General features: G+C 40.4%; 3 protein-coding genes across 4 annotated transcripts; 2 read left to right on the top strand and 1 right to left on the bottom strand.

The window, feature by feature from the left end:
* The first annotated feature begins 117 nt into the window (after nucleotides 1-117).
* Nucleotides 118-1,641, top strand: LOC117222923 (ciliogenesis and planar polarity effector 2). 2 transcript variants are annotated; one of them, XM_033474954.2, is made up of 5 exons: nucleotides 119-466; nucleotides 571-742; nucleotides 822-1,087; nucleotides 1,147-1,283; nucleotides 1,357-1,641. In XM_033474954.2, exons 2-5 carry the CDS (start codon nucleotides 646-648, stop codon nucleotides 1,562-1,564), a joined length of 708 nt encoding a protein of 235 aa, XP_033330845.1. In that variant the 5' UTR covers nucleotides 119-466; nucleotides 571-645; the 3' UTR covers nucleotides 1,565-1,641. The 2 variants fall into 2 exon arrangements, with proteins under 2 accessions (XP_033330846.1, XP_033330845.1); XM_033474955.2 differs by having other exon boundaries at nucleotides 118-742.
* A 1,977-nt stretch (nucleotides 1,642-3,618) lies between these two features.
* sta (stubarista 40S ribosomal protein SA) lies at nucleotides 3,619-5,730 on the bottom strand. Its single transcript, XM_033475054.2, has 6 exons — nucleotides 5,575-5,730; nucleotides 5,015-5,176; nucleotides 4,735-4,940; nucleotides 4,260-4,547; nucleotides 3,838-4,065; nucleotides 3,619-3,760 (listed from the first exon to the last, which is right to left on the bottom strand). The coding sequence occupies exons 2-6, from the start codon at nucleotides 5,145-5,147 to the stop codon at nucleotides 3,689-3,691; spliced, it is 927 nt and encodes a 308-aa protein (XP_033330945.1). The 5' UTR covers nucleotides 5,148-5,176; nucleotides 5,575-5,730; the 3' UTR covers nucleotides 3,619-3,688.
* A 212-nt stretch (nucleotides 5,731-5,942) lies between these two features.
* On the top strand, nucleotides 5,943-9,043 carry asun (integrator complex subunit 13 asun). The gene is made up of 9 exons (XM_033475052.2): nucleotides 5,943-6,512; nucleotides 6,598-6,672; nucleotides 6,753-7,039; nucleotides 7,106-7,196; nucleotides 7,256-7,463; nucleotides 7,536-7,915; nucleotides 7,976-8,137; nucleotides 8,230-8,561; nucleotides 8,637-9,043. Exons 1-9 carry the CDS (start codon nucleotides 6,297-6,299, stop codon nucleotides 8,920-8,922), a joined length of 2,037 nt encoding a protein of 678 aa, XP_033330943.1. The 5' UTR covers nucleotides 5,943-6,296; the 3' UTR covers nucleotides 8,923-9,043.
* The last annotated feature ends 3,496 nt before the right edge of the window (nucleotides 9,044-12,539 follow it).

The raw sequence follows: 12,539 nt of genomic DNA, 5'->3' as shown, positions 1-12,539 counted from the left end.
ACTTAGAAAAGATCTTATTGGTTTCCTTAAGGCGGGATTGCTTCTGATTGGTCAATGGATTGCATATATAGGGTGTTCCTCAATGCAACCGCGAAACTTTTTTGACATGTTGAGAGATTACATCTTCTAAAAAAGTCTTGTAAACAACAGGCTAATTCAGTTCACCGAACGAGATATGGATTAAAATATTAATGCTTCTATCTATTGCTATAATAACTGGACCTAATCTATTTTCTTTAAATTTTGTTGATACAATGGCACAATTTAATTGTAAAACCATGGAAAACGACATTTTTTCTTTACATTTAACAATGTTTTGAACCTGCTGGCAAAGCTTATCAGAACACCCTGTATATATGACATTCGTGGAAACTGCCGGTTTTCTTACTTATTTGTTGCTTCTAAAGGTTCCAATCAATTAAGCTGAGGAAAACGGGTTCGTTCAGTTAGTCATTAATGTTTTAAGGTAAAAGAAGTAGGGTTCTTCATATTATACATTCTTCTCGTCCCCGGACCATTTAAATGTTCTGCCCACCAATTATGTACCGATTAAAGTAACTTTTCATACAGATTGTACTGATTGCCACTCTCGATGTTTATCAATGATTTCTGAGATTGTGTCATTTAATCGCGTCGTGTTCAATCATGAATGCGATAAACGTGAATTGGTTGCATTCAGTGGAGGGTGAGTCATTGGTACATCACTTCTATGTAAATACATCCAAAAAGAGAAGATTTTATGGTAAATGAAATTGTTCATCGCACAATTTATACGCCTAAATAACTTTATTTCTATATTTCCATTTTTAATAATTTTATAGGAATACTTGAGAGACCACCACTACCATCTTCAATCGAGGAAGTTACTTACAAAATTTTTATGGTTGGAAGATCAGGAGTAGGAAAAACTTCTGTTGTAGCACGCCTTGCTGGTATACAAGAATCCAATAATTACATAGAAACGAATGGTATAAAAAAAACTAATATATTTTGGCCAGTTAAGATATGGGACAAAGTTGTATTATTCAAGCTACAATTTTGGGATACTTCCGAGACAAGCATTAAAAAATATAACCACATACTGCCTGTAAGTATAACATATTTAAATTGCATAGAAGAAAAAGTAACAGTCATTCATTTTTTTAGGCTTGCAAGGATAAAGTTGATGCAATATGTTCTGTATTTTGTTTTGATGATGCTACAGGATTTAATGATGTTCCTTATTTGATGAATACAATGACAGCTATAAAGGAAAAGCCTGCTAATATAATAATAGGAACTAAGTAATCTAATATTTCTGTTTTTATTTATACTCCAAACATTGTATATGTTTTTGAATAACATCTTCATTTATAGATTTAAACCTTGGTCAAGCTCAACAATGGAAGATGCAAGAATCAAGGAATTCGAAGATAAATGGAAAGTTAAAGTTATTAGACTTGACATTAATAAATTGTCGACTAGATCTGAAATATTTGACTGTTCTTACCAATTAAATGCTATATGCAGTATTCTATGGAATAGAGACAAAGAATTTATTTCTAAACAAATGGGACAGAATTAAATAGCTTATATATATACATAATTGTATGTTCATCTTTTATACTTTTTTACAAATACCAATAAAGACATGTTTCAGAATTTTTATGTATTTCAACTTCTTCGATTTAATTTAATTACATTTAGCTACTTATATACTTTGATAACTAATTTTCCCTTATCTCGCCCTCGACATATAATGTATAAGATAAGGATGAAAACACTGTACCAGAAGGATAGAAAGAGAAAGCGCTGATGCCATCTACAGGGGCGGATTTATGAAGTAATCTCCCTAATCTTATAATGTGTATGGTTTTCTCAATTTAAGAACCATATTCGGGAGCAATGAGGTTCTTGAATTGAGAGAATGCAGCGAATTACTGTGCTCTGATTGGCTGACGATTCATAGCTCAACAGTGCTGCCCTCATAGTCAATGACAAAAACAGGAAATAGCGAGTGAACAAGATAGCATATCATCGGCACAACGCATGCGAAACGAGTCACCACGCAGCCAATGTAATTTGTTTCACTTTACCGTGCTTGCGGTCTCACTCTTTTCGCGCATCCGTACGTCTGGCGCTCCATCTGAAACACGCGGCGCGATATTCTTATACTATAGACTTATACTTTTCGCCTCGTAAGATTCTCAATTACATTTATCAGCGAATTTGGGAACAATGCTCAATGCACATTGAGATGTTTCGAATGTATTGCATACACCTACTGTTAGGAATATGAAATACGACCCATTTTAATGAATAACTGCCATTTTTAAACAAATTCTGGCCCCTAATTATTCGGCATAGACTGCGCGCGTGTATGCAATGTCGTCGTTGTGAAAAAGGGAGTCATATCGATACCGGCTTCATTCTGACTTCTTCTCATTATTATAAAATGATTGTAAAATAGAATAAAAACTGTAATGTGTGAAAATAAAAGTAAAACTCAATCCAAAATGTCTTTTCATTCATAGATTTTCTTAAACTTTCTATCTCTGTTCCTACGCATTCCTTTTTTTTTATGCCAGTGAAACAATTTCCATTGACTTAAGCTACTTGTTAATTGTATCAGGAGAACATGCGAGGAGGCATCCCGATATTCTATGCCTGGCTTGTAATTGACTCGTACTACTAAAATTAAAAAAATCTCGAGCATCAGGAGAACATCATAATTTTTGAGGAGGTATACCGAAATTCTTTGCATGGCTTGTGATTGACATATACTACTGAAATTTCGACAGAACGAGATACCTCCTCGAAGATCACGCGTACTTCTGATACAAAAGTCCAAATTTTGGCAGAAATTTTCAAAAAATGTTCTTGCAAGTAGTAGTAAGACTTGACATAACTTTGACATAAGCCAGAAAAAGGAATCTGAGGATACCTCCTCGAAGATTATCATGTTCTCCTGATACTCGAGATTTTGCAAAATTTCAGTAGTACAATCAATCATAAGCCAGTCAAAGAATTTCGAGATACATACCTCCTCGCATGTTATGTGAGAGAAGGAAAAGAGAGCCACCTACATTTTTGGAGATTTCGAAATCCCTGGTAAGTATTAGTGACATATGATATGCAAGTAGATATCCGACAAAAGCTAATAAGTTATAAACATTTGCGATTAAAGAATGTAAAGTGGATTCCTAGCTACGTTCACTTATAGTTTTCGATTGGGTTTTGAGCGAACTAAAATAGTTTATTAATGAATGTTGCAAGCTGTGTCCCAAATAATTTGACAACGTCCTACAAATAATTTCTTGACTTCTCAGACATAATATATGATTTATTTTTGCATACAAATATTTATCTATTACATGCCCGTAATATGTAAGGCAAGGAGAGGTAATTGGGGACACAAGGATAGATAGGGATAGCTGAAGCATGCCATCAACTTTTGTTAATACAGCTCCGGTTGGTAAAGTATCGGGATATGTAAGTAAGGAAGATAGTGGCACTCTCAAGTTATTTGCTATCTATGTCGCGCAATCAGTCTTTCCTTGCATTACACATTGCGGACATAAGGTAGACTAGTATTCCAATGCAAAAATCGTTAATTAAAGAAATGTAGCAAGAGTGACGTACATTTTAAATCACTTTATTACATTGGTCGTACAAAGTGTGTCATATTCAACTCTTAAAGAGAATAAAATTACCACTTTTCAGGTGTGGCACCTCCCCAACTCTGAGTTGTAGCAGATGGTGCAGTCCATTCTTCAGAAGGCTATATAAATAAAAGAATAATAAGTTATTCCACGTATTAGATATTTATTGTTAGAAAGGTGGAAAATTTGCTGTTACCTGTGCAGCCCAATCTCCACTTGCTGGGAAAGCTTGTGCAGCACCCGCAGCTGGAACTGGAGCTGCAGTTGGCGGTGCAACATCGTCGGCCCAGTTTTCTGTTGGCACCGTTCCTGCAGTTTCTATATCGTTTACCCAACCAGGTTCTGCAGTAACTGCAACTTCAACAGGTCCTGTAAATTCTTTAGCTGGAGCGATTTCTTTGGCTGCCTGTTCTTCCTTCTCAGCCTAAAATAACAATGAAGTTCTGTTATTACTTAAACACTAATCTAGTGTAAAGGATAAGAACAAAAAATCTACTCAGAAAAGATTAAGCCATAATTACAATGTCAACAAATCTTATTCTGACTATTTTTTCATCATTTTGAATAGAAAAAGCGACACTGAAACATAAAATTATGCTCCACTGGTATTAAACGAACCTCCTCTGGATCCCTATAGAAGAACAGATCGACGACTACATCCCATTTACTTTCGCGAGCAATAGAACCTCTCAGTCTGAGGACTTCTCTGGCTAACAACCACCACATAAGACCAACGCAGTGCAAACTTTTTGTATTGCAAGGAATTGCAATATCAACGAAACGAAGAGGAGAGTCTGTATTACAGAAAGCAATCACTGGAATGTTCACATAGCTGGCCTCTGTGATGGGTTGATGATCAGTGGATGGATCGGTAACAATCAGCAGACGTGGCTCACGGAAAGCAGACTGAAAACAAATATTATAAAGTATATATATGGGAACTTTATACAGTTCAATTAATTGGATTTATGAAATAATTTCAGAAAAGATTAAGCCAAAATAAATCAACACATAAAAATTATGGAAATATTGTTACTCATCATTTGGGTAAGTATTGAATATAATAACTTGTGAAATTAAAAATATAAATGACCTGAATCTGATTAGTAAAGGCACCAGGAGTAAAACGACCAGCAATAGGTGTAGCTCCAGTGTGTTGAGCAAATTTCAAAACTGCTCTCTGGCCAGTTTGTCTGCAACTGATGACGAATACTTCGCTGGGATGTTCAATGGCAACTATGGCACGTGCAGCCAACAGCAATTTCTCCCACGTGTGACAGAGGTTGATGATACTAACTCCTAAATTGGACACAGAAATTGAAATCAATATTTTTAAATAAAAATTTATTCATCAGTTTTAATATAAAGCATACCGTCGTTCTTCTTTTTGTACACATATTGCTCCATCTGAAAGTTGACATTTTCTGCACCCAGATGAGTAAATGCAGCTAACATTTTAGTAACATCATCCTCTTTCAGAGATAATACGTCTAAACCTCCTGACATCTTAACGTTATAGTTAACTTACGATTAACCTAAATCAAATAGAAATACACAAATAAATGCGATGTAGTAAAAGTTTTCAAATCAACTTTTATAGGAAGGTAACCTCACTTCCTAACTTAAAGTAAATAGCATAATCATAAAACATAATCAGTATGTAAGAAAATAAATAGCAAAGGTTAAACTCTATCAGAAGCATAACTTAAAGCTATTGAATATTTTAAGATTTCTACTACTAAAACTTTATAGAGAATGCCACGTGCACTGAGCGACTTAAATATTTCGATATACACTGTAACTATTCGTTATTCGTACTTATATTTATATAAATATTAATCTGCGTACGTTTAATATTTTATAAATAACATTTTTTCTATTTTCTGATGAGAAATAATTATTATAAATAGTAATAATATTACGGAGAGCTTACGTTATCAACGCCACTAGGAGATTTCCAATCGGAAAGGAAGTTGTGAACCTTACACAAAGTACAACTCAATCAACAGGGATTAACCAAATACTTAGTTCAATAGTAAAAAGGCTCGAAATTGTTAGTGTTGAGAGTAGAATAATAATTTTTGTGATACTATATATAAAATTATAAAAATTTATGAATTACACATGTTAAAATATAGAAATAACTTCGATCTCACAAAGTAACGGAAATACACTCAAATTAGGCCGGGAAATTTAAAACGTTAACAAACTAGTTGGTATATGTGTGTATAAGAAATGAATTTATGATTCCAGTTCAATTTAATAATGCCCCAATTCGTAAATAACGTATAATTGGCCGTCTAAATTAATGATACTTATCAAAACAGAAATTATTTAACTGGTTTACTATACGGATACAATTGTAACAGTTATATTGAGATATTAATACAATGTTTAAGTTATACAAAATGGCACTTAATTATAGAATAATGCAGATATGTATATGTTATATTTACACATTCTTCTTATATACCTATAATATTGTTGTATATAATTATAAGAAAATAAGTACAAATGATTTCGTAGTGTCGTGTATTCTAACCTATAATATGTGAGGTCCGTGATGCACTATTCTCCTTATAAGAAATGTGTAAATAACAGATTTACAACGAATTATGTTTAAAAGTAGGAAAATTTTAAAAATGGTATAGAAGAATGTATCCAGCAAATCATAAGACCATTTTTGTTTTGGATCATACCCCCTATTTTGGTATATCTACTGAATCTCCATTGGAATTTGATTTTCTAAAAAGTCGTGGACAAAATTTGATCCCTTTAGCGCCTGTTTGTAAATCTTTGTGGACTACCAGTGTAGAAGCCTCATTAGAATATTGCCGTATAGTGTGGGATCTCTTCCCAACTGGAAAATTGGTATAACATTTTTCTTGGTATAATTTATTTAAAAGATCGTATAATTCGAGAACAAATTATCCATATTTTTGTGACTTAATTACAGTTAAGATTTGTGGTAACCGATCGAGCAGCTTATGTATTAAACTCATGGAGCCCGTCACAGCAGAATTTAAATCACGTAAGCTTTCATGGACTTTTTATTTTGATTCTTATCATCTCTTAGCAAACAATATTCTAAAAACAAATGCTATAACATAGATCATGAATGGTACTGCTATCTTGGGAGTACCAACGAAAACCCCGGAGCCTGGAGAAGATTATTCTGTAATACATGGTTTAAGGGTAGCTATAGAAACTCTTAACGAATGTTCAGAAATTCAGCATGAGAAGAGAACATCATTAAATGAGAATGCTAGTAAACTCGTGAACAGGGGCAGAGTAATATGTATTACCAGTGCAAGGGACAACAACAATATGAAAAGTTTAGAGAATATATTCCTGAACGAGTTGGCTCAAGAAAATAAAACTGCTTTAGCATCAGATCAGTCAGTAGATCTTTTAAAATTGTTATTAGAAACTAATGGATGTCTAATTTTTTTATGTGTTTGCAGTTTGATACCTGTGGATTATTGCCATCTAGTTATATTGAACATATTTCCTAACAATATAGAGTCACAAGTTACTAGCCAGGGACCTAGAGAGGTATAGGTATTTACATTTTTATAAATTCTCCACATATTTTACAGAGAATTTTGCTTTAGGTTTCACCACTATTGACAGTGGAAGTACACTCGATTAAGGCACCTGCTCTGCATTCGAAACTATCTCATCTGATCCTGTCTCACTATGACTTGGCGAGTACAACGGTTACGGGTATACCTATGAAGGAAGAACAGAATGCCAGTTCCTCTGCCAATTACGACGTTGAGATATTTCATTCGTCGGCAGCGCATTCCGCGATTCTGAAAGGTAACTTGATTTTGAATATGATTCTGATAATAAATATAAAGTCCACAAGCGTATATAGTATGGTTTTTATAGGAAATCCGCAAGACTCGGCCCTGATTAAAACATTCAGGAGATTCGAGGAAGGATCGGAGTACGAAACTGTAACTCTGAAATGGTGTACACCGCGAGGTTGTAGCGCAGCGGAGATGCAAAACTGCACCGCTATGCACAGAATTACACCGGTGGATGTAAATAGTAGACCGTCGTCTTGCTTGATCAATTTTCTGCTAAATGGTAGGTCCGTGATGCTTGAAATGGCTCGCAAGAGTGGAGGGAAAACTATATCTCATTTACTCGCTGCACATGGTGGAGAAATCTTTATACACACATTGTCTACTGCTAGAAGTGTATTAGAAGATCCACCGTCTATCAGCGAAGGTTGTGGTGGACGTGTAACCGATTATAGAATAACCGTAAGTTATATGTTCGATGCAATACAATCTTTCCCTCGATAACGGTTGCGTTTCTCACAGGATTTCGGAAAGCTTATGAAGAATAACGTATTGGTGCCTTTGAAACGAAGTACAAATAGCAACGGCGAAGGACCAGCAGAGAAAATGCGGTCCAGATTGGAGAGGCATACAAAATATTGGCCAATCACTATTTCCAGTACGCTTATGTATAACTTGAAACAGGTAGATTTCGTTGCAACTTATACTCTCATGGAATTTATTCGTTGTTTCACTTTGCCGACTAGACTTTATCAACGTTTACTTTTGTGTTTCAGTTGATAGACCCGTTGCCAGACCTAATGGTGAAAGAGGAGCTTACCGCGGAGGAGGTGTTGCAATGCAAACAAGTGATTTTCAGCTTGTTACAATTGGAAACGAAACACGAGGCACTGCCTTTGCCGAGCATAGGCGGTGGACGTGGCGGGAAAGGTGGTGTACGCAGAGAAGAACATTATAGATTATTATGGGGAGAACTGGAGACATTTCTGAAGCATCATGCCAACAATTCCGCCGCTCATTCCGAAGTTCTGACTTGCCTCCTTGACGTACGGAGCAAGGACGACAAAGATAAGGTCGAATTGGATCAGGCGTTGCGCGAATTGGATGGGTAAATAACCTCGATCGTACAGCTAAAGGGGACAGGGTTAAACAGCTAAAGGCTACTTCGTTTCGTGTTTCGTAGGTTTGGAAAAGAAGATGGGACCGCTCGAGCCAGCGTGATAAGAGCAACCACCGATTCGCCGATGTCACCGCCACCTAGTACCTCGATGTCCTTGGGAAAGCAACTGCACAAGGGCGGCTTCTACGCCCCGAAAAGTCTACTGGACATTTGGTTGCAGCGAAGTGCACCCAAAGAGAAGAAACCAGACTTCCACGGCAGAGTGAACAGCGACGGTCACAAGGCAAAGTTGTATCCCAACTTGAAGGAGCCTGGTCGAGAACCTCGGGAGCCTATTATAGAAGGTTGAACATCGTCTGCCGAATACGTATTGTCCGACATCAAGATCTAATGTACCAGAAAGCCTGTGATCTCCGCTTTCAGAGGATCGGAGAAAAATAATAATTTTTTAATTTACGTTTTCCTACTAACGACCGTGCGTTGTGCATTTGATTCCAAGCGGGCGCGATTTATCTAGAAAAGGGAAAGGAAGGATCGAGCGGAACGAGAAGAGAGGACGAGGAGATTGGCCGCGGGCACAGATAGGAGTGCAGTTAGGCAGGAAAGTGTATCAGTGGTGCAACGAAAGCGATTCCGCCGGCCTTGCGCCCCGCACGCTCCCCGCTCTCGGTCTCTTTGTCCTTTCCTCGTCCTCTCCTCGTCCCACTAGGTTTTACAGAGCAGACACGTCTGCCGAGTGTCTGAGCCACCGCGATACGTTGACCTCCAATCGAAACTATAGCTCTCTATCGCCGCCTCCCCTACCCGCTTGAAATTCCGTTGCTAATCGATGGAAGGAAGGAAGGTACGGAAGGAAGGAGGAAGGAAGCGAAGGCAGGCACGGTGCACACAGCACATAACATAACGCGAACACGAGAGAAGAGAGACCGAGACAGAATCGACGGACGAGGAGAGGCACAGAGGGAGGAGAGGCGGAAGGGGATCAGAGAGTACAAGTGCGTGACGTAATGGTTCATTCATCCCGAGACAGACGATATCCCGGTCAATGGTGTACATATACACGGACACACGCACCGCTATGTACACGTCTCGATACATAGGCGCGCGTTCGCTCGCGCTCGTGCTCGCGCGTGCCTCTGTGTTCGCGTGTACGTGTGCACCAACGGTGCGAGCCAGCGTGTACCCGTGTAACCTTATAGTTGTGTGTCACGTGAGATGCACACGTGCACGTGGTTGCTGTGTTTGGTTTGCTCGTTCTTCGCCTCGGCCAGTTGCACTCCGAGTTTCCTTTGGTCCACTCAACTTGCCTTAGGTGTCACTGACGAGACCGGCGTGGCGGTTCTTAACGCGCTGATCTTGTTCAACAGCTGGTGCTTCCTTTCGGATCAAAATCCCTACGAGATAGTCTCGCGGCTCGATGTCGATTGCTAAGATTTCAAATTCGTACCCGAAGACGGGTAATTCTCGTTCGAGAATAAAGTCAAGCAGGAACAAAACTGCGAGGACACGTCGTCGTATAATTTCGCAGGGAACGTTGGCTGTCGCATCGTATCGCATCGCGTCGCGTCACAGCCAGAAAAGTAAATTAGAAATATTGATCGGTGGCTATGCGCGGCGGTACGTGCAGACGGGCGATGAAGAGTCCGCCGTTTATAATTTAGCTCGACTATCTAGCCGAAATATCGATCCCGGCGAAAGGTCATTGAACGCGCCAACGAAAAGAGAAATATTATCGCCGCAGTTCACCGGATAATCGGTGACGTCGTTCCTGTCGTCGCGGTGCGCGTACCGAGCATCGAACGTTTTCAAAAAGACAAAAAAGACAGCGAAGAAAACCTATATGACGCGATTCTCGGTCGAACCGGTTCGATAAGTCACGGTGCTCGACGTCTCCGTTTAATTCGATGTTGACATTGTCGTTAGGAAGGCACATCGATAATGCATGACGTTATCGATTCTTGGTACGCATCGCCTAGCCCCGCGAAGTGGATATCGACCCACGCTTGGAGCGGGAGAGCCGGGATGCTCTATAATTCATCGTCGTTCCGCTTCCCGGTCTTTGTGCCTTCCGGGCAGGATCGAAGGTACGTGTCGAGTTTCTCCTTCGTAGAATCGGTCACACGACTTTCAGCCGAAACCGTTCAAAATCATATCGGTCTCATCGACGAGGAAGAATCGATCAATTCGATCGTAAATATCGTAACGACGTCGCGACGAAAAGGGAGGGAAAGTTTCGTCTTTTCAACGAGGGAAGAGGAAATGCATCCTTCTATGTCTGCTCGTAATATTCCGCAGAGTATTCGCCGGCTGAGAGGCCAGGTCGGTGAAACGTGGCAGGACGAAGCGGGGAGAAACGAGGGAAAATAATCTCCCAGCGGGATTTTCGACCCTCGACGCGTTTCGCATCGGGGCTAGGAAGAGACCGGGTGATCGTTAGCACGAAGGGGTCTTTGAAAAACGTCTCTTCCAGAAAGAGAAGCAGCTGGCGAGCAGCGGGCGAACCAGGCAAGCGGACGAGCAGGCAAGCTGAGGCGGGTAGGCAGACAGGCAAGGCATGCAGGCAGGCAGGCAGAGCAGGCAGACGCACTATTGAAAAGGGGCGACAAAAGGGCAGCCCTGACCCTCGGGGATCGCAGCGGGAAAGCGGGCCCAGGACGCTTTCCTTCAGCTCAATGGAATACGTTAGCACGCGACTTGAAATATTCAGAGAGACGAAGCTTTAGGAGAAATTCGAGGGCTGTGTTTTCCAGAGTTGGCTCCTGGCGAGTCCGGCTTCCTCTCGTAACGACATATTATTCTCCTGTTATTTTTGTATTTTAATACCTCGGTCGACGAACGAGAGTTACGAACAGCTTGGCTGACGATCCTCTACGTGTTCCATTATTTAACAAGATCTTATGCTAGCGTAGCGAAACCCGAAGGGTTGCTGTCTATCGAAGCGAGTATCCAACTCCGACGATATTGAAATTCCTTGTTCGCTTCCGTCAACTTACTCGAGGCTAGCAGCGACTTGCCAAAAGTCGGTCTCCATTTTCTTTTTGTCCCGAACTTCGCTAGCCTGCGGATCTTTATGCAAACTCGAAATTTGGTGCATCGATTGCAAAACATGGAAACTACACGGTTCGTTTCTTCTCCTAAACGTATGAATAACGTGCCAGTAGTAACATCGAATACTTAAACTGTTATGACACATTCACCATTCCGCGTTTCATCTACTCGTTTATGCCATAAACGCGCAAAGTCCACATCCTAATTATTACACCTATACGGTGTTTCATTGTTAATCTTTTCATCTTGAAACAGCATTACGCATCAGATGTGGATAAACTTCCGCTCCTCTTTCGGACGTTCTTTTCCCGATGGCAATTGCCTTTTCATCCATCGAAAGGGAAAACGTAGAGGCAGAGGAATGTCCTTTCTCACGATCAGAATAGAGGAAGAAAGAGAGAGAGAGAGCCCGTGTTGCGGGACAACGAGCGCGAGTCGAGTGGAGTCGGCAAGAGGAATCGAAAGTAGAAGGCAGAACGAGAACGAAGAACGGTGCAGAAGCGGGTGCTGGTCCGGGTGCGGTTGCGGGTGTAGAGGGTGGAGGGTGTCCCTCGAATCGTCCCCGCCATGGTAACGTCGTAGCACGTGCTCGCTACGTCACCGCGTGTTTACAGAGAGATACCTATAGCCGTACTCGTGACCTTGTGTTTTGTATATATCATCCTCCCTCCTGACGCCCGCGGGATTCCCCCGCTGTCCCGCGGACTCGGGAATACCCCCATCCGGTGTATATCGTCTCTCGTCTCTCGTCTGTCCTCTCTCCTCTCTCTCCTCTCCCTTTCAGCGTCCGCGTCCGCGTCGAGGCGGCGAGCGCGTGCACGAGAGAGCTCCTCAAACTCCCCATGAGGCAACCAGTTGTTCCGTCTGTGACGTAACAGCGTATCACACGACCTGTCGGTGCTTTGTTGCATCCTGTCC

The sequence above is a fragment of the Megalopta genalis genome, chromosome 12 (assembly GCF_051020955.1).
Source record: "Megalopta genalis isolate 19385.01 chromosome 12, iyMegGena1_principal, whole genome shotgun sequence".
Lineage (NCBI taxonomy): Eukaryota > Metazoa > Arthropoda > Insecta > Hymenoptera > Halictidae > Megalopta > Megalopta genalis.
This window is presented reverse-complemented; position numbering and strand designations above follow the sequence as displayed.

What these genes read in the sequence shown, in the direction of transcription:
- LOC117222923 (XM_033474955.2), top strand. Translation starts at nt 646, where the DNA reads ATGAATGCGATAAACGTGAATTGGTTGCATTCAGTGGAGGGTGAGTCA. An exon ending in CAAAAAGAGAAGATTTTATG is followed by an intron (nt 743 to 821) that starts GTAAATGAAATT and finishes ATAATTTTATAG; the next exon opens with GAATACTTGAGAGACCACCA. An exon ending in AATATAATAATAGGAACTAA is followed by an intron (nt 1,284 to 1,356) that starts GTAATCTAATAT and finishes CTTCATTTATAG; the next exon opens with ATTTAAACCTTGGTCAAGCT.
- sta (XM_033475054.2), bottom strand. Translation starts at nt 5,147, where the DNA reads ATGTCAGGAGGTTTAGACGTATTATCTCTGAAAGAGGATGATGTTACT. An exon ending in CCTTTACTAATCAGATTCAG is followed by an intron (nt 4,548 to 4,734) that starts GTCATTTATATT and finishes ATTTGTTTTCAG; the next exon opens with TCTGCTTTCCGTGAGCCACG. An exon ending in TCTATAGGGATCCAGAGGAG is followed by an intron (nt 4,066 to 4,259) that starts GTTCGTTTAATA and finishes TTGTTATTTTAG; the next exon opens with GCTGAGAAGGAAGAACAGGC.
- asun (XM_033475052.2), top strand. Translation starts at nt 6,297, where the DNA reads ATGTATCCAGCAAATCATAAGACCATTTTTGTTTTGGATCATACCCCC. An exon ending in TCTTCCCAACTGGAAAATTG is followed by an intron (nt 6,513 to 6,597) that starts GTATAACATTTT and finishes ACTTAATTACAG; the next exon opens with TTAAGATTTGTGGTAACCGA. An exon ending in ACTGCTTTAGCATCAGATCA is followed by an intron (nt 7,040 to 7,105) that starts GTCAGTAGATCT and finishes ATGTGTTTGCAG; the next exon opens with TTTGATACCTGTGGATTATT.